The following is a 20,829-nucleotide window of genomic DNA, read 5'->3' on the forward strand; positions in this document are numbered from 1 at the left end:
AATCTCACCTCCACATACTGTGATCAACCTTTACACACGGCTATAATTTATCCTTGAATGCAATGTGGGGTGAGAACCTCTTAGCTGAGTATTAGGGTTCACATATGGAAGAGCTGTGACTTTCAAAATGTAAAATAAAAACTTATTAATTAGGAGAATATTAAAGTAGAGGAAAATAATAATAATGGATTGGATTTATATAGCGCTTTTCAAGGCACCCAAAGCGCTTTACAATTCCACTATTCATTCACTCTCACATTCACACACTGGTGAAGGCAAGCTACAGTTGTAGCCACAGCTGCCCCGGGGCAGACTGACAGAAGCGAGGCTGCCATATTGCGCCATCGGCCCCTCTGGCCAACACCAGTAGGCGGTAGGGTAAAGTGTCTTGCCCAAGGACACAACGACCAGGACAGAGACACAATGACCAGGACAGAGAGCCCAGGGATCGAACCGGCGACCTTCCGGTTATGCGCTTCCCAACCCCCTGAGCCACGGTTGCCCCTCGACCTGAACAGAAAGTGATCCTGAACAGCAGGATTTAGAAAAAATAAAAGCAAAACAAACCCTTACAGTCCCAGTTGCCTAAGAGCATCTTCTGTACTCGTAATCTGGCAAGAACCAGTACCAACCTACTATCTCAAATGGTTAACAGTGGTTATCCATTTGAGACGCTGCGGGACACTACATCTTAGAAAAAGCTCAAAGCTGCAGGTTGGCGTAAAACGGTGAAGGGAGAAGAGCTGCTGTGTGTGTGTTTGCTCAACATGTATAAAGTGGTCTCATGCATAAGTGGCCAGTGTGCAGCTTTAACAGGACAGTCCAGCTGTTTAACCAGTTTGGCCAGATTTCGCCTGGGAAGTGGTAAGTTACCATGGAGATGAGCCAAGGACAAAAGAAATGTTTGTCATGATGATCCATTAGATAGCCTTTATGTAACCAGGAGCACACTTGACTTTTTCCTACTTAAACTTCTCTGCTTGTTGGTTCATGATTTATTAAAAGTACTTTCAGGGCTACGTGATCTGTGTAAAATTGCTGTTAATGCAAGCTGCAGGACAAACACAATATATGTGTATTACTCCTAAAACAGATATAAAATCAAGACTACTGTGTTGGGAAGGTTACTTTTAAAATGTATTGCACTACAGATTACAGAATACATGCCCCCAAAATGTATTTTGTAACGTATTTCGTTACGTTACTCAATGAGAGTAATGTATTCTGAATACTTTGGATTACCTATTATATTATCATGCTTTTTACAACTACATGAATGTACTATTGCTGTGTGAATTATTACTTTTACTGAAGCTTACTTGCCATACCAACACCAACTAGATTTTTAAATCTGAATATATTTGCAGCGATCTCGTATAGGAAACTGTTTCACGCGTATATAAAACAGGTCCGCGGCTCCGAACCATAGTAAAGGGACCTCTGGCTAACACGTCAGGCTCCGTGTCGGGCTCGTAGCTTTACTTTGTTGTCTGGGTCAACTTTGCTAGCGAGAGACAGACAGAGGCGTTGAAAGGCTGCTCCAACGAAACTTATTGTTTGGGAGGAAAACAGGAACATGGTGTACAGTCGAGTCTTAATAGCTTACTTACAACTGGGCTCGTCAGGCACTCTTCTTGGCTGCAGTGGTTATTATTATATTTACATGCTTCCAGCTCCCGTTTCTGCTCGGTGACAACTCGTACTTTTCCTTTTTCTCCCTCCCTCGCTCACAGACACATAACGGGTATGGCAGTCCATTCTCGCTGCAGCACGGACTACACTGCCCATGAGGCTACATTCTTTAGGGCGATGCCTGTAACACTCTGCCTATTGCCTTCATATTAAATCATTTTTGTGAATAATTTTTTAAAATATTTCTTCACATCATTATGCGGGCCGCAAGTAGGGGTGACATGGGCCGCGAGATTGACACCCAGGCATTAGAGCCTCTTAATGCGCGTTTTGTTTGGGGTGTGGAAACCAAAAATAGAGAGGACATAGCCAAACATATGAAACAGGAAAAGACCCTTTATTTCAACAAAGTAACTGTATTCTGAATACCACCTTTTTAAACGGTAACTGTAACGGAATACAGTTACTCATATTTTGTATTTTAAATACATAACGGCGGTACATGTATTCCGTTACTCCCCAACACTGCAGGTGGGAAAAAGTTCCAAATGTATAGCACAGATCATCCGAGGTGTTAAAGTGTTTGTTTTTTTATCTGTACATAAACTCTGCTGGTCTTTGCTCAAATAAGATTTTTTACAGTGAAATCTGCCAAATGTGTCAGGCACATTTCACATTTCATTTCATTTGGATTCAAGAGTGAGCTGCTAAGTATTTGGTGGTCAAGGGCAGAGGTCACTGTGATCTCACAAACCATGATTTCATTAGAATCTCATTAATCTCATTAGAAGCTACTTTCAGCTGCTCCGTCATTCATACTTGCTTTGTTCAGATTTGTTTTAGACTAGAACTACAACTCCCAGAGGGATTTGTGTCTGCAAATCAATCAAAGTTGTGATCTTTTGCTTGTTAGTGGAAATATGTGAAACGCTTCACTACGGACCCGCCACAAAAACAGCTTATAAGATAAGAAGGGATAAACTGATGGCATTTTTATTTCCAAAATGATCAAATGTAGGAAAAGAATAGGAGGGTGTGACCATATCTTATATTTGCTCTGTTACTGAATTGATGGCACTAATCATTGGTCCCCATCTTCAGTCTGTATATACAGTAGATATCCTGCTAGCATCAGCTTCAATATGCCTTTAAATGAGCCTGAGTAAAAGCAGGAATTCTAGTTAGCTCGTATAACGTGTGCCAGTCCAGTTATTAAATGTTCTTGTCTTTGAAAAACAGAAAGGATATGCTTCCTCTGTTACACAATGTGAAGTTAATGTGGTAAAGCACTAACCAGGTTTTAACCTGATTAACTATTAACTAAAACATACAGAAAATCAGGAAAACAACAAAGGTCACGGAGCACATTTTAGACCTGCATTATTCTGAAGATCTTAAGGGCACTGTTTTCCGTTTTCTGAATTGCTTTTTCAGAAATCGAATGACAATTCACCATAAAATGAAGATCTGAAAGGATTGCCAGACTACAATGAAGGGGCCAAGAATACAATTGCTATAAGACACTCAAAAAGGCTTTCCTCAAATGTCACAGAAATGCCACGGTAAAAGTTTGATTGGTTCACAGAGTGCTTCAGAAACCCGAAAGCTTATGCTCTTCACTTTTCTTCATGCATTTTGATGTTTCTTTTTTCTTTTTTAACAGGAGCAGCACGTCAGAAATCAGCCATCAAATATTGTACGGTAGACATCCCAGAGATGCCCCCGTGCAGTTTCAAACCAGAGGAATACAAGGTAGGAAGTGATGGCACATTCATGTTCTTCTGCAAGCCCTCTCACAAATAAAAGAAAGTCATCAAATATAAAAAGAAACATACGAATCCCCAAAGACCAGGGCCAGAGCCAATCTCAGGTTTTCCTGAAATTCAGATACATTTTTCTATGAGGTAAGCTGATCTTTCCCAGATGATCTCTGAGATGGTTCACAGTGGAGCAGCAGATTAGAAATTTACTTTGGGCCTAACAAATTTAGTGCTTTGTTAGCCAAACAAAGAAAGTTGGTGTAATAATGTAAGAACTGCACTGATTTGGTCTTTCCTCGTCTCAGGGAAGATTCTACTTATGGCTTTCTCATTCAGCAGCAGCTGTCTAAACAAGTGTTCAGAGAAGTCTGTACATACCGTACTAAATCATGCCACGGCAAGTCCTAAAATTCCTTATCGTTTCTTAAGGTGAAAGTGGGAGGATTTGCCTCACTGGAAGCTATTTAAGGTTTGGCCCAAGTCCATGACCTAGTAAGACCTAAATATATGGTCTTCATCTTTCCCTCCTGCCTGGCAGCTTCAGCTTCATGACCAGTATTTCCCCTATTCCTTTTTTGCACATGTCCAAACCATCTCAGCCTTTCCTCTCTAACTTTAAACTTTAAACTGCCCTCTGATGTACTCATTTCCCATCCATCCTGGTCGCTCTCAATAAAAATCTTAGCATCTTCAACTCTGTCATCTCCACCTGTTATTGCTGTGTTTCTGCTGGTGCCACAGACTTTAACCCACACATCAGAACAGGTCTTACTACCATCTGGTGAATCTTACTGATATAAAATTATTATTGCTAGAGCGCCTAGGAGCTGACGATACAGTCCCTTGAGAAATCAGCACTGCTTCCTGCCTGGTGTCTTGAACAGGAAAAAATATATATTACATCAATTCAATTCAGTTTTATTCATTTATTTTTAAAGGTGCTTTCTATTGTAAGGTAGACCCTACAATAATACATACAGAGACAAACCCAACAAACATATGACCCCCTATGAGCAAGCACTTTACGACTTTTTGTTTTGTTTTGTTTTGTTGTTTTTCCATAACTTGTGTATCTGCAAATATACACATTCTGTATTTTTCATATGAAAGAAACTATACTGTGGTGGGGCTTGCTAATTTCTTGTTTTGATTTATGTATGTTATGTTTTGTTTTACTTCATATGTTTCATATGTTTCATATGTTGTTTGTTTAATTTAAGACAAAAACAAATTAAATGAATGAGAGGTAAAACTTGAGGGGGTAGGGACAAATAAGTAAATACTTCAGCCTACTCCTTTTCAAACAAATAATGGAATGATATTTTGTAATGATTGTGAAGGCGCATGTTTGAAATGTTTGAAATAAAAATGAACTGAACTGAACTGAACATTAAGAAGGAAAAACTCAGGAAGAAACTTCCGGGAGAACCAGGCTCAGGGAGGGGCGGCCATCTGCCGCGACCGGTTGGGGTGAGAGAAGAAAGACAGGATAGTAGCATAGTCGCATACACCTTTTGCAATGTAAGAAAGAGAGGATTCAGGGTCACCTGGTCCAGCCCTAACTATATACTTTACCAAAAAGGAAAATTTTAAGCCTAATCTTAAAAATAGAGATAGTGTCTGTCTCCCAAATCCAAACTGGAAGCTGGTTCCACAGAAGAGGGGGCTGAAAACTAAAGGCTCTCCCTCCCATTCTACTTTTAAGTACTCTAGGAACAACAAGGAAGCCTATAATGTGAGAGCGAAGTGCTCTAATAGGGTGATATGGTACTATAAGGTCATTAAGATAAGATGGGGCCTGATTATTTAAGACCTTGTATGTGAGGAGCAGGATTTTGAATTCAATTCTGGGTTTAACAGGAAGCCAATGAAGGGAAGAGTTACATTAAATCACTTTACATTTTATATGTATAGTATTCTTGTGATACAAGACACAGAAGATGCTTTTCTATTTGGTTCAACTGAATCTCACTGCTGACAATGTCCGACTGGCCTTGTTCTTTTATACGTATCTGAAATAAGTCTGAAGTGGTTTTACTGAAAATACCAATGCTGTGCTGGACATTATTTAGATAAGCAAGAGATCTGTACTTCTGACTGACACAAGTATCAACTCTTTTGATCAGTTGTGAGATTTACCTGAGAGACACATCAACAGTAGTGAAGTAGCCATAGGAACAATAGCACTCCTCTGGGGCTGGTGGTGTTGAATCCATGCCACAGAGAATGAAGACTTTTCTGAAGACAAAAGATAATTTTATGCCAGCAACAATACTTGAAAAAAGTTGCATTGCTTCTGTTTTCAACAACTCTGTGTGCATTTTGGAATCAACGACACTAATTGTGATTTTCTGATTCTTACCTGACATAGGGTTTTGGATCCTCATAGTTCAGCAATAATGGTTCCTTCGCAAATGTGCAAGTCACCAGTGGGACTCCAATTCCAATCACTGATACTGCTTCTTGTATGGTGCGATGAATGATGGTCCGACACTGTTTTGGCCTTTGTGTCCTTGAGTTGCAAACAGAATTAAAAATTCTGGCCATGCGATAGTTTTCCACTTTGTCTGACTCCATCCATAATGTACCTTTCTGGATATTATAGAGGATTTTGTCAATAACCCAAATCTAATTGTAATGTTACATACGAGTACTTACTAAACAGTTAAAGTATCTGCCCCAAGCCGGCTGATTATTAGTGCACCAAAGTCAATGTTTAAATCTTTGAATGATTCTTTGGCTTCACTAGTTTTGGGATCAAGTTCACCCCCGAGCTGCTGCCATTGTCTAGGATATTACATGTTACATACAAGGATAGTAAAGTGTCAAGGCACCCTGGACCTTATTGCACCCTTACTCAGAATCATAAGGCAGACCACACCCATCTTTGAATTTTCCATTTTTACTACACACATGTAAAGTTTTGCAACTGTTATCTCACATGGTCGTGACGCTTTTGCGTTAATAAACTCTGTCCAATGTCTTCCAATAACAACCGCCAAAGTATGTAAAACCAGCTTTATAGACAAAGAAATCAGGAAGTCCTTCTTTTATGCTTTAAATGTACTACTGTGCTAACACTAATAAAAAAGTTACGACCTTCCCACTCTGTAACATCTCTTCTGCGTATTTTTAGGGTATGTCCAAAGAGCAGATGATGGAGATCCGCAAGCAGAACTGCAACCCCATGACCACGAAGATAACTTACTTAAAGAAGCCCGTGTTCATCCACCAGGGCTACATGCAGTGGCTGTGGGATGTGGATGGGAAGCGATATTTGGATTTATTTGCCGGTGTGGCGACCGTCAGTGTGGGCCACTGCCACCCGTAAGGCCGTTCTTCTTCACCGTGTATGGTTTTTGTTCTGATTTCAGTTGTTTATACAAAATTGGCTCATTCAGTTCTTTCCACTTTGACCTTTGTTTGCATAGAAAAGTGACAGCTGCGATACAGAAGCAGCTGAAGAAACTGTGGCATACTACTAACATCTACATCCATCCTGAACTGCATGAGTATTGTGACAAACTGGCCCCCTACTTACCTGATCCTCTTAAGGTGCTCTGCTACAGTCCATGAATCTAATTAGTATGAAGGCTGTTGTTAAAATGTGTCCTCTCTGGTTTCTCATCCAGGTGATTTATCTGACCAACAGCGGCTCGGAAGCCAATGAGCTTGCGATGCTGATGGCTCGCCTCCACACTGGCAACTTTGATATAATCACCTTCAGGTAAACGTCTCATTGTAACCAAGCTTAATTTGTCTATAATCATGATGGATCTTATATATATATATATATATATATATATATATATATATATTAGGGGTGCAACGATACACAAAATTCACGGTTCGGTTCGGTTCGATCCTTTGGTGTCACGGTTCGATATTTTTTCGATACAAAAAAAATGTTCATGCCTTTTTAATTTGTCATTTATTAAAATTATAAATATATATTTTAACTCAAAAGTACAGTTTTTAAATTTAACCCTAACCCTTGTGCGTGTTTTTTATTTTGACAGCGAATGCGCACCTGCGGACCACTTATGTGCATCCCTGGTTATTTAGCTCATCATATTGCAGCCACAGAAATTATTTTGTCCATGAAACCATAAAGCTGCACTTTCTTTTTGCCTTATAGTCTGATTTGTCATAACTTTTCCGTTTTGTGGTAAGCTTTTCTTTGGCTGTCACTTCTTCACCCTGACCTGTCTTATTTGGCTCAGCAGAACTAAAATATATATACTGCTGCTTTTACACGCGCACTCACATAAGCTCAGCGATTCTCTGCGCGATCAACCTCTCACATGTTTAAGCTTGCTGCGGGAGATTTCACTTGTCATGTTTGCATAGTAAGCTAACGATTAATAAGACGATGTCAGAGGAATTGGTGCACAAATTATCATCACTCACAGATCAGTGCTGTCGCTCTCTATACACAGTTCGCACGATTGCAAAGTGAAAGCAAAAAAACAAGCGCAAATTCAAACGCGATTTCAATATGTCACATATTGACAGTGGCTCACCGATGCCAATGACATAATTACCCAGCTACATTTCTGAAAGAATGCAAAAGCATTGACATATATTTTTCCTTCCTACAATAGCCCAACGGGCAGGGAAGAGATAGATTTTGGTAGCCCGACTGAAAAAATCGCTAGCTCCAGGACGTCGGGCTAGCGATATTGCAAGCCCTGTATCTGATTGAGGAATCACTCATCTTTGGAAAAGAGAGTTTATTACAGAGAAATGTCTCTTTCCAAAATAAAAGCTATACTATCCGCTTCTTCTGGGCTATATTCTCAGCAGCATAAGGAGAATCATGTGCTAACAGCTGTCTAAATGACTCGGCTAAAGTTAGTAGCATGCTTGTTGTTTTTGTCTTTGCACTAGGATGATGTCGGCGTAAATGTGCAGTCATATTCGTTGTGTTCCCACTAGTGCTTTCAGGTTAATCTCGTTGAAATGACCTTAACACCACAACACGGTAAATCTCCGTTAACGAGCTACCGCCGATCGCCCCGTGCATGGGGCTAGACGGCCAACACGTTAACGAGCTAACTGCGCTAACACACTAGTTCCCACCCATGTAATTGAGCATTGCATGGCACATCCAACATACTGTTTTACTTTAGTCCATGACTCGCTTACCTTCAGGGTCATACGTCACATGAAAACCAAAATAATTCCAAACGCCAGATCTGAATGAGGGTGGGGGAGGTGCCCTGCGCTCTTCCTTCTGACGATGCTGTCTGTGTGGAGCACTCAGTGGATCTGCGCTCGACAGTGCAGCCTAGGCGGAGTAGTCGAACGCAGATTCACTGAGCGCTCAACACAGACAGCATCGTCAGAAGGAAAGTTGATAAAATAAATTACAAATGTTGTATTGTTCGATACATATGCGTACCGAACCGAAAGCACTGTATCGAACGGTTCAATATCGATACGAATATCGTTGCACCCCTAATATATATATATATATATATAAAAACACCCAGCACGCCCCTGCGGGCGGTTTATCCTTCAAGCTCGGGTCCTCTACCAGAGGCCTGGGAGCTTGAGGGTCCTGCGCAGTATCTTAGCTGTTCCCAGGACTGCGCTCTTCTGGACAGAGATCTCCGATGTTGTTCCCGGGATCTGCTGGAGCCACTCGCCTAGCTTGGGAGTCACCGCACCTAGTGCGGTGACTATATATATATATATATATATATATAGATATAGATATATATATATATCTATATATATATATATATAGATATAGATATATATATATATCTATATAGATATAGATATAGCTATAGATATATATAGATATATAGATATATATAGATAGATATAGATAGATAGAAATCTGTCCCGCCTTTCTAGTTTTACATTTAGCTGCACAGCATAAACATACTAGAGGCTGTGCCATTGGCCATTCATCCATATCCTCCTGAGAACCAGCCTATTCATTTATGTCATCTGTAATGGTCTATATCTTTTGACTTATTTGAGCTGTCCTACCCCTAAGTCCTTGTCTGGGTGGCCTCTTTTAGCTCCAGAGAGAAAGGAAATCACAAAAAAAGTTCAATGGGGAGATTCTTTTTTGCTTGGTTCTCAGGAGGATATAAGCAGGAGAAGCAATATTATGCTAATGTTTAATGTTGAGTGGATGGGCCTCAGTTGATGAACATTGGTTGACTGTTGGAATTTGCATTATATTATGTTCATGAGACAAGACAATATTTTTCTTTGTCCTTCATCACGGAGTTGGCTTTGCTTTTTATCACATTACCCTTTTTCAAGGTTAGCATTGATATACTCTAATATGAAGCCACACAAAGATGTAGATGTGCATTCAAATTCATCCCCTTTGCCACAGGAAATATAACTGATTAATTGTCATTATGTTCATTCATTACGTCCCCTTTTAATTTTATTTGAATACATTACGGGACAAAATTTAGGCTTCTGGACCTGTTGCACCATGGTATCTCTGCAAAATTCACATTTTTAATCTTGTCGTGACTTTATTAGAAAAGCAGATTATTCAAGTGTAGCTTTTTAAATGTAATAAACTGTGGAACTGTGGATAGTATTATACTGCTAGCAGCCCCCTGTGAAACTGGAGGAGAAAAATAGTTAGTAAGAAGCAGCATTAAAGGAAAGGGTGCAAAAGAGCAGCATTAACCACAGTCTTGGTAATTATAGACAAAATGTAGAACTAGGTGATGAACTTGTTGTATGTCAAGCCTCTGTATATAACCACTCACACTAGGATGGATAGGATGAAGACAAGTGTAGTGAAAGAGACCGAATCCTAGTGTAGCACCATTTTGATCATCACTGTGTATGAAGGGTACAGGAACACAGAGTAATAAATAACGGGAAAAGTAGGCGCTGAATGAGCAACTTTGAAAAAGTATATATGTAAGAGATCGAGAGACTGCCCTTCAAATCTGCAGGAGACTTTTGCGCTGTACTTATTCCACCTTGTAAATGGGATAATAAAGAAGCTGTTGAAATGAAAAAGTCTGTCTTAAGTTGCGTATTTTCACCAGGTCAGAATCAAAGGATCAGGAGCGGCAACTGATCCTCGACAAAACCCATTAACAGTCGAAAAGAAGAACAAAAAGAGAGGATGGAAGGAAGGATGGATCGATGGATCCAGTCTAAATGGGAGGGGGTGGGGGGTGCTCACTAGTCGCAGACATCTCAAACACAGCTCCCAAAGCCCCACCCAACACTGAGCTAGCTTTTTTTAACCCTCTTATACAGCTTCTTACAGTTTTTATAAGTGATGTTGTTACCCCAACAAAAACCGGCAAAGCTGCCAACACTGCCAAACAACTGCATGATAAAACAAGTGCAGCATTTTATTACACTCAATAAAGAATTAGTGTTTGCAGAGAAAGAGTCCATGCTGCCCTTTTTTATTGAGGGCATCAGAGTTGATAGATCAATCCAGTTTGTCATCAAGTTGCACACCAAGATATTTGTATGACTACGCCACTTTGATGTCCGGCCGGCCGGCCGTCCATGTCCTACCGCTTATTCGATTTTGTGTCACAATGGCAGCAGTCTAACCATATACACCCAGACTTCTCTAACAGCTCATCCAAGAGATGTAATCTCTCCAGCGAGTCCTAGGTCTCCCCCCAGGGCCTTGTCCCGGTAGGACATATCCGAAACACCTCAACTGGCTTCTTATGATGTGGAGCTCTACTCCAATGACCAAACAATGACCAAGAGGGCGAGGAAGCCGGTTCCATCCGTTTAAAGAAATATTAGTTTCTTTAAATTTTCCATGGCCATTGCGTACCTATGACCTCATTACTTCACTTCCCAGAGCTTGTAACCATAGGTGACGGTAGGACTATAAACTGACCAGTAAATTGACTGCTCCGCTTTTACGCTCAATTCTCTCGTCAAGTTTTGATTGTATTCATGATGCGGCAGTTCTCCTTAATCCAGTTACAGAAGGCACTGACCAGGTTCCTGTATTCTTCCACCTGTACGTTCCTAATACATCCCACAATTGCTGTGTCCTCGGAATATTTTTGCATGTGGCTTATGTTAGACTTATAGTTCATGTCCACAGTGTATACTGTGAAGAAGAACAAATAAATGCTGGTGCGTGGCACCCTCAGGAAAAGCTGTGTTTACATGTATGCCACCATAGTGGTTCATTACAACCTTTCTCAGTATGTTTCCTGAATTCTCAAAAACCGATGCGGATGTGCCGTCTAGCGGTAAGGGTTTGTTGTTGGTGCGGGTACTACTTGAGCAGGCATTGCAAATAATCTTATGGGCAGCATTCCAGGTTTTATGATGTTATCTTTGTTCTGTGTTAACCATTAACTGTCAGACTGACCCAGCTGACTTGGTTTCTGCCCAATAAACAGACCATGTGCCCTGATGTGTTTAGAGGTCCTTGGGGAGGAAGCTACTGCAGGGACTCCCCTGTGCAGTCCATCAGACAGTGTAGCTGTGCTCAAGGTACACACACACACACCCCTGGCTTATCACACATCAATTATCTTTATTGTCGCTCTCATAAACAGGAACATTCATCTCCATGGTCTGCACTAATAATAGCTTGCATGTGCGTGAATTGTGTGCTTACAATCGTGATGTTTATAACACTAAAAGGATGTAAAGGATGAATGGTTGTGGTCAAAAGTTAACATCTGCTCTTCCTGTGTATGAATGTTATGGTAATTTGACCCTTTTAGAGATTTCTTTGAACAGTTCTTTTCCAGGTTGACGTTATTCTACATAATGACTTAAAAAAAACAAAAGAATTGGGTGCATAAGTCAGAATGTATTTATATATTTAACTTCTGGTGCAAACCCAGTTACTTTGTTCTCTAAGCAGGCCTGAAATATGACAGAAACCACTCAGTTGAGAAAAGAGCTTCAAGCATTACTCCTAGTAGGATTTCAAATGGGGAAGAGTTAAAGTTCCCTTGAAGTTGCACCTCAGTTTGGAAGCCATCATTGAGCATTTAATCTAAATTTTAATCTAAATTTGTTGGTAACGTTGATGTTAGGGCTTTGGAAAGGCCATTCCAGAAAATTCAATTGTGTCGAAGCTTCGACATGAAGTTGAAGAATTTGGGAGTAGTCCTCCTTCATCATTATTCCAACCACTTTATGTAATTTACCTGTACCTCTAACACCAAAACAACCCCAGAGCATGATGCTACCACCACCATGCTTGACAGCTGGTATACAGTTCTTAGGTTTGAGAGCCTCCCCTTTACTCTTCAAATATTACCTTATTGTTGCCAAATAGTTTTTGGCAACAATAAGGCATTTGGCTTGCCAAGTTCAACTGCAAATTTCAGGTGTTGATATATTCAGGTGAAGGTGTTGATTGTGGAGCAGGGGATTGTTTTCTCCTCCGTCCATAGTGATGCACAACTCACGTCATTGTGGACAGTGATGCTGGTGTTCCAGCTGTTTCCAGTTCATAGCAGGCTTTCTGGTTCCTGTGTTGGTCTTGAACATCCTAACCGATTTCCTCAAATCTGGGGATTTTTCCAGACCTCGTTAAAGGGGACGCACTTTCAAATTGCATCTACTTGCTTAAAATCTGCAGATGTTTAGAAATAGCTCCACAAGACCTCCCCAAATTGTGTAAAGCTCTTAGATCTTGACTGAGTTCCTTGGACTTTCCTATTGTTCTGAGTACTGGTCAATCCAGTAAGTGCTGTCAAACAAATCCTTTTTACTACCAGCTGTAGTCAATCATGATCCCTAACAGGACCTTAACAGACCTTGGCCTTGTCAAGTTGAAAGACGTTTTTTAAACCCATTATTTATTATGCATTCTGTGCAATCATTCCACCCTGGAAAAGAAGAATTACCCAAAATCACCATGTCATTTATGGCCTTGATAAGTGTGAATTTTGGTTAAATTGTTTGTTTTGCCAGGTAAATTTAGACCTTTAATAAGAGTGGTCAGAGAAAGAAAGGTCAGCGAAAGAAGTGTTTATGCCCCTGCAGTTCAAACTGCTAATCATTCACTTGTTGTAATGGTTAATCATTCTGAGGAAATTTGTAAGCCTGAGTTTCACCTAGAGTGAGAGCAAATTCAGCATGCTAACACACCTGCATGAGAAATGATTCTGTCTGAAACATGAAGAAAAGGCAAGTTCTTGTGGTGCAATAAACACTTTTTGAAAACATATAGACATTTGTATACTGTTACTTTTAGAAAACTGTTGTCTCTGGTCCCACAGGTGCTTGCATAGCAAATAAACATTACATTGAACAGTTAGAAGAGACATTTGCTACCAGCGTTCCAAGTCAAATTGCAGCTTTCTTTGGAGAGCCTATTCAGGTACTATATTCTTTTTATCCATGGCTATGGCTGGATTTATTTTTGACTCCGTGTGATAGTAACGGACAAACAACATTCATTTTACTAAATATATTTGTTATGCTACCACTCAGGGTTTTTTCTGCATGACTGCTTCTATTTTTGTTATTTTTTTGAATATGTTAGCAAAGGAATATAAGCGTGTTTGGTGTGTACAGGGCATGGGAGGAGCTGTACAGTACCCGAAAAACTATCTCAAGGAAGCTTACAAACTTGTAAGACAGAGAGGAGGAATCTGCATTGCTGATGAGGTCAGACACCACGAAGGTGTTATGTTTTTCTCAAAGACGAAATAAAGCAAAAACCAAACAGTACTGCAAGGCTAAGCCAATGCAGTAATTATAAAAGCGAGCTAAACGCAATTCAATGGAATTTATTTTAGAAACTCTTGGTTTCTTTGAGTAAACTGTGGATAACTAATGTATTATGTAATTATATAATCCAATTGTGTATTATAATAATCTAATTATTAGTGAGCGATATATAGAATTTTAATATAAAAGGCATTTGCACATTACAGGTCTAGACTGGATTTGGCCGAACGGGAAGCCACTTTTGGGGTTTCCAAGGTCATGATGTCATTCCTGACATGGTTACAATGGCAAAGGGTATTGGCAATGGATTCCCAGTGGGAGCTGTTGTTACCACACCAGGTGAGATTACATTAAGATGCGCAAGTCCTAAATTCAATTAGCATGTATGGTAAATGGCCTGTATTTGTATAGCGCTTTACTTAGTCCCTAAGGACCCCAAAGTGCTTCACACTACATTCAGTCATTCACCCAGTCACACACAAATTCACACACAGGTGATGGCAAGCTACATTATAGGCACAGCCACCCTGGGGCGCACTGACAGAGGCGAGGCTGCCGGACACTGGCACCACCGGGCCCTCTGACCACCACCTGTAGGCAACGGGTGAAGTGTCTTGCCCAAGGACACAATGACCAAGACTGTCCAAGCCGGGGCTCGAACCTGCAACCTTCCGATTACAAGACGAACTGCCAACTCTTGAGCCACGATCGCTCTTAACCTCTTTTTTATGTATTTTTTTCGCTGCCCTAATTAAATTTATGTGATCCCAGCAATTTTCAATTTCAAATGCAAACACAGACTTTTTTTCCTCAGAACGTCATGCAAAATCCATTGACATAAAGCATAAACGATATAAGAGCAAACACTGACTCACGTGGTAATTACCAATACAGCGCTAGCCTTGAAAATGTATGTTTATTTCTGTGAGTGGGTGTGTAATAATAGGCTGCTGTGCGTTCATGGTAGAAACAGCTTTCACGTACTGGTCAACTTTTAGATGCACGATTTATGCTCTTAAAGACCCCACTGTCCAAAAATTAACATGAAACCCCTTGATACTTACACAAATCATTTGCAATGCATGTATTCTGAGACATTTGTATTCTGAGGCTGAAGTTTTGATTACAAGCAGCAGAGCGGAGGTGTGAGCTTGTTTATTCATGTGTGTGCGTGTGTGTTTTTTTCCAGAAATTGCTGCTTCCTTTGTGAAAGCCTCCCACTTCAACACATTCGGAGGAAATCCCTTGGCGTGTGCCGTTGCTTCATCAGTTCTCGATGTAAGAACCGATCTTCTTATTTCCATAGACGAGTTTGAGAAGTTCTTAATAAAACAGTCAGGCAAGTTTATAACTTGTCTTTTCGCCCAGTGAATGAAGATAGATTACATGTTTAGTTTTTTTTCCCTGCTACTACGCACACCTCTGTAAATCACGCACGAGTGGGGAAGTATAGTGATTTATACATCTTTTTTTATTTGTTTCTACCTTTGCTAACAAAGCAGATAAAGCTTATCACACAACACAGTGAACCAGATAAAAGCTGCAGCACATTATACATCATAAAATATACTGCTGAGTACCATTTTATATGCGGTGCCATTTTTACTTTTAAGAAACACAATGTTTGCTTCGGCAGTGGAGAGTTGACGAGGGGACTAACAACTAAAGAAAATATTAATCTGGTAGTACAAATATATTTTTGAGCAACTTGGAAGTAGCTTAAAAACATTTATGTTTGCAAACTGATTTGAGTGGTTAACATTTTTCTTTGTACAAATCTACCAATCATATATTTTCCAGATGGGACTGCATAGTGGATCAAAATTTGATCCACTTTTCTGTGTTTACAATTCCATCAGTTTTGACAACACCACTGATTCAAATGCAGCCCCAAACCATTACAGAGCCTCCACCGTGCTTTACAGATGACTGTAGACTCTCTGTTACGCACTGTTTTATCTCCTTCATACATAGTGACAATAATTAGACCCAAAAATTTCCCATTTGGATTCATCGCAGACAGCTACCCGTCCACTGGGACCATTTCTGATGATGCTTTGGTAAACAGCAGATGATGAACTGAAAGGCCATATCCATCTCCCAGGTTTTGTCAGATACTGTTCATCATATTTTTTAGGCCAGCCACTTTTTCTTTTGTCCTTCACTTCTTCAGGTTCCTCATTTTTGGTGAATACACTGCACACCTTACTGAGATATGCCAAGGTTTAACCTAACAGCTATTTAGAACCGTACAGTTTCTGCAGATTTGTCGTGATGCAAATCTGCTTCAGCACATCCCAAAGGTTCTTTAATGAGCTGAGGACTGTGGAGGCCATTTGAGTACAGTGAACTCATTGTCATGTTAAAGAAACCAGCTTTAGGGGATCTGAGCTTTACGACACAGAGTGTTGTCCAATCCAACAGACGATGGGCAAGCTGTGGTCCTACTGTCAGTAAAAATTGTGGGGCTTGTTGCTTTTCTGAAGTGGTTTAATAGCTGGTCATTTCCCCTCCTTATTAAAAGTATTTGACTATATGATTAAAGATGCCAAAGACTCCAGATCACATTTCTCCAGGTGTAAGCTGATTAAAAAGCAAAAAAGGGGCAATTTTTCCAAACCTTGAGAAGGAATCCTTTCACATTTTCCACCACGTAGCTGTAGCATGATGTAGAGCGTGGCATGGCCACAGATTTGGGTTTTTTTCAGTGTATTTGTTTTTGAAAATAAACAACAAGCACTGACTGAAATTTTTTTTTCCTAACATGCAAAACTGAACTGAATGTTGTTACCTTGTTAAGTTCAAATGATTGTACTGCATTATTTTCCTTTTTAGCAACTCGAATGGGGAAAAAATGAAGTAGAACAAAATGCTGCACATTTTATGTGGAATTCATTTCTTTTCAGACTATTAGCAGAGAAGATTAGCCAAACTATTCCTTCCCAAAACCCACACTGAATAAAAATCAGTCTGACTCTTCAGTTTACATATTTGGTTATGTCCAAAGGCTGATTTAACATTTCTGTCATGTTGCCTGTAAGTAAAAACTCTAAAGTCCAAAAACGTTGGGATACTGTGTAAAAACAGAAAGACTGAAAGACAGAAAAGATGCACATTTTATTCAAAATGAAACGCATCAAATGCTTAAACATTTTACTACTACCTCAAATAAATCTTATCTTACTTTGATTTTGATGGCAGCAGCGGTTCTCAGAAAGTTGGTATGTGGTGGTTGTGGGAACGAAAGGCTGGAAAAGTAACTGTTTCTGTGAACTACTGGGAATAAAATAATAACAATACTGTTTTTAACTTACATTTTTCATTTTCTGAATGAGGTTTGTGCACGCTGATCCTATTCATATGCACCACTTTTCGTGATGTATTGTTAAACAGGAGGAAATGTGGAAGTCAAAAATGCCATTTAATACTTTAACTAAGCTTTCTGACTGAGGAAACATTAACATATTAGACCACAGAAGACATGGCGCTTGCTTTAAGGTGCTATAGAAGTAGATGAGTAATATTAGTAATACAAGATAGCACATCCTTGTGTCCTTTCATATCTTCTTTTTGAACCACAGGGCAGCAGAGAGCCGCTGCCTCCTGAAGCAATGAGTGAGATCCTTGAGGACATCAAGGACATGGGAGTCCTGATAGGCAAAGGAGGAGTGTACGGACAGGTAGGCGGAGTCACCATGAGCTGACCTATCCTTGTGTTAGTTTAGTCATGTGGTGGAAAAAGAAAAAAAGTTTACATGACTCCATGCGAAAAACAAAATCACCCTTACCGCTACTAATCAGATTCACTTTATTTACTGATCAGTGTTAAGTGTAAACTTGTCTATAAAAGCAGAGGATTCGTCAGGCTGGCGTGGAACATTCAGCCACAATGCCACAATCTTCCCAAGAGCAATACTCGACGACACTACAAAGAAACCAAAGTTACAGACGGTGCAGGCTTCAGTCAGCATGTTGAAGTTCATGGCAGTACAATTACAAAAAGCCTGTAGGGTTGCCAGGAGAAAGAACATGACAGCACCGATTAGGTTTGCAGCAATGCATCTAAAAATCACAAGGCATCTCCTTGGGAGATTTCGCCAAAGTGGAGGCGTTTGGCCACAATACACAGCATACAAGTACAAACCAATCTAACCAACTGTCCAGCACAGTGGTGGAGGGGTGATGATTTGAGCTCGTTTTCCAGCCACAGGACCGTCTCGCAGTCACCAAGTCGCCCTTGAACTCATCTCTATACCAGACCAGAGCATTTCAGAGTCAAATGTTAGCTCATCTGTCTGGAAGCTAAAGCCTGGCCCAAATTGGCTTATGATACTCAAGGTGCTGAAAACACACAGTCAAAGTCCAGGTCACAACCTCACTAAAACACTGATGAGAACTTGAGCTGTACAAACCACAATGAACTGAAAAAGGTAAAGACGAGTGGGTCAAAATCCCTCCACAACTATGTGAGAGTCATCAGAGAGTTATTGCTGAAAAGGTTGTTTTACAAGAAACAGAATCATGGGGTGTTCTTAGTTTAAGAACCCAATACAGAGTTAGGAAATATAAGTGTAAAAATCAGCTATAAAACTATAAATATGGGACAAAAAATAACTAAATCATGATGGAGAATCTCTGTTTTGCCCTTGAGGAAGTTCACTCATCTAAACTCGTCAAACCAGCACAAGTCTTTGTTCTTCAAGAAGTGATTTGACTTACTAGACTTCACAAAAGAATGGTGGTGCACCAGCTTCTGCTTTTCTGTGCCCCGCCCTTCAGAATGTGCTTTAAAGCAGTTATTAGCAAGGATTTTTCAGTCAAACTTAGGTTTGTTTTCTTTAAAAAATTCAACAAGCGAAAGATTCAAGGCTAAAACTTTGAACAGTCTATGCGACGGCACACTCAGTCTTGAACAGGACTATCAAAAAACATGGTGTTACAATCTCCCTGCCTGCAAACTCTGAGACATACATTACAACAAAAAGTCTCTGCGGTGCAAACCACAGACTGAGCTTCCAAAAACTTTGCTGTGCATCAAAGGAAATTATTTAACTTTTTGTAATTAACCATTTACAATGACCCTACACATTTTAAAATGAATAGGAGGGAAAAAATTGCATCAGCGTCTCCAAGGCTAAAAAACCAAATGCACTACACTAATCTCCGGGTTGAAGCCAAAAAGATAACGTCTAAGCTAATGGCTGGCCTCAAAACAGCAATAACAGAGAAACCCAATAAGCTTCCACTAATGAACAAAACACTTTACAAAACAAGTCCCACAAGTTTGCCACTCCTAACCTCCAAGAGCACTCAAAAAACAAAAAAAACAAAACGGCACTAACTCAGCATGCACACCCTTCTCAGAATCCAGTGGCTGAACAGCATTTAGCTCTTGCTGCTGGAGGTAAATCTGAAGTTCCACAAATGATCTGAATGCCTTCATCTGTGGCAATCAGGTGTGAGAAACCTGAGAGAGAAAGGGAGGGAGAGCACAGCTGTCTTCCAGAAAGAGGCCAAAAGATCAGTGAATGTAGATTGTAAGTCATTGTATTCTGTTATTTATTCATTTATTTGACAGCACCCCAACCTTTTTGGAAGTTTTTTGGTGGTCTAACCTAATTACTGTGCTTGACAGCAAGTCTCTTATTCACTTTCTTATAAATTGAAGCTTTTAAAAAAATAATAAAAATGTTAATAGTAATATTAATAGCAGAAAAAGAGTACCCAGTTCATCAAAAACTTTATTTCACCTCCATCTCTGATCAAATGTCATTGTTGAAGAGAAAGTTTTATTTCATACAGCACGTCCCCGGCAGAGTGCTTTGACTGGCTGCGGAAAATACTGTAGGCGTTTTATGTTACTCATTATGAAATATTACAATGGATGAAAAACATTATATGGTGCACATTTTTTGAAAACTCCATTCAGTCGGGAATCAAAATGTCACTGCCACAATTGCTAACCTTGTATTGTTCTAGGGGAAAAAGCCAGAGCGTAACTTTTTAGATTTATTCGCAGATCAACAATGAATCAATGTGAAAGCCTCTTTACAATTTGTTTCGATGCTTAAAGCTTTTCAACTGCCTTGTCCTTGAGTTTAAAAGGCATCCTTTTGTGTAAAAGTAATTTTTTCTTTTCAATTAATGCACAGCTATTCATGCGTGATACAGTGAAGATAACAGGGACCTCATTTTAAACTTTTTCACCTATTACAAGCGATTGTTCAACAGAAAGAGGGGGGGTCTCGATTTAAAAGCAAATGCCTTTCCCGGCTTAGATATTAATTTATGCGCCCGCTCTGCCTTCAGGATAAGAAAAGAAAAATAGATTATTTCGCTCCATGAGCTCCACTCTCACCTTCTTTTTTCCTTTCTCGCACCACTTTAGACCTTCCGCATACAACCCCCCATGTGCATCACGAGGGAGGATGTAGATTTCTTCCTGGCGGTGTTTAATAAAGCAATCTCGGGCTACACGGACAGAAAATGAGCAGGTCAATGCCGAGGAGTGAACTGGAATGGAAAACCATTCAGCAAGGGACTTCTCCTTTTAAAAAAAAACAATTAAAAATGTATTGTCTGAATGTTTCAAATTATATAAAAATGGCTCCACTGAAATCAGTCTTTTATAGTCACTGATTTTTACTGTTTCTCTAACTTCGATGTCATTTTGCTCACTTCAGATTGAATGAATAAACATTTTTGTGATCAGCCTGTAAAAATATTTGAGATGAACCGACCACAGAATTACAGTTTC

At 39.9% G+C, this 20,829-nt stretch overlaps 1 protein-coding gene across 1 annotated transcript; it reads left to right on the forward strand.

Annotated features, from left to right (window-relative positions):
- The first annotated feature begins 45 nt into the window (after nt 1-45).
- On the forward strand, nt 46-20,802 carry LOC309712001 (alanine--glyoxylate aminotransferase 2, mitochondrial-like). The gene is made up of 12 exons (XM_082542592.1): nt 46-864; nt 3,296-3,384; nt 6,529-6,719; nt 6,824-6,947; nt 7,025-7,119; nt 11,740-11,870; nt 13,619-13,719; nt 13,917-14,015; nt 14,285-14,411; nt 15,262-15,350; nt 17,654-17,752; nt 20,461-20,802. The coding sequence occupies exons 1-12, from the start codon at nt 768-770 to the stop codon at nt 20,560-20,562; spliced, it is 1,344 nt and encodes a 447-aa protein (XP_082398718.1). The 5' UTR covers nt 46-767; the 3' UTR covers nt 20,563-20,802.
- The last annotated feature ends 27 nt before the right edge of the window (nt 20,803-20,829 follow it).

Source organism: Aulonocara stuartgranti (assembly GCF_965226115.1).
Source record: "Aulonocara stuartgranti genome assembly, chromosome: 7".
Lineage (NCBI taxonomy): Eukaryota > Metazoa > Chordata > Actinopteri > Cichliformes > Cichlidae > Aulonocara > Aulonocara stuartgranti.

Excerpts from the sequence above, each read along its gene's own strand:
- LOC309712001 (XM_082542592.1), top strand. The coding sequence starts at position 768 with ATGTATAAAGTGGTCTCATGCATAAGTGGCCAGTGTGCAGCTTTAACA. Across the intron at positions 6,720-6,823 it reads AGTGTGGGCCACTGCCACCC|AAAAGTGACAGCTGCGATAC; the intron begins GTAAGGCCGTTC and ends TTGTTTGCATAG. Across the intron at positions 17,753-20,460 it reads AAGGAGGAGTGTACGGACAG|ACCTTCCGCATACAACCCCC; the intron begins GTAGGCGGAGTC and ends GCACCACTTTAG.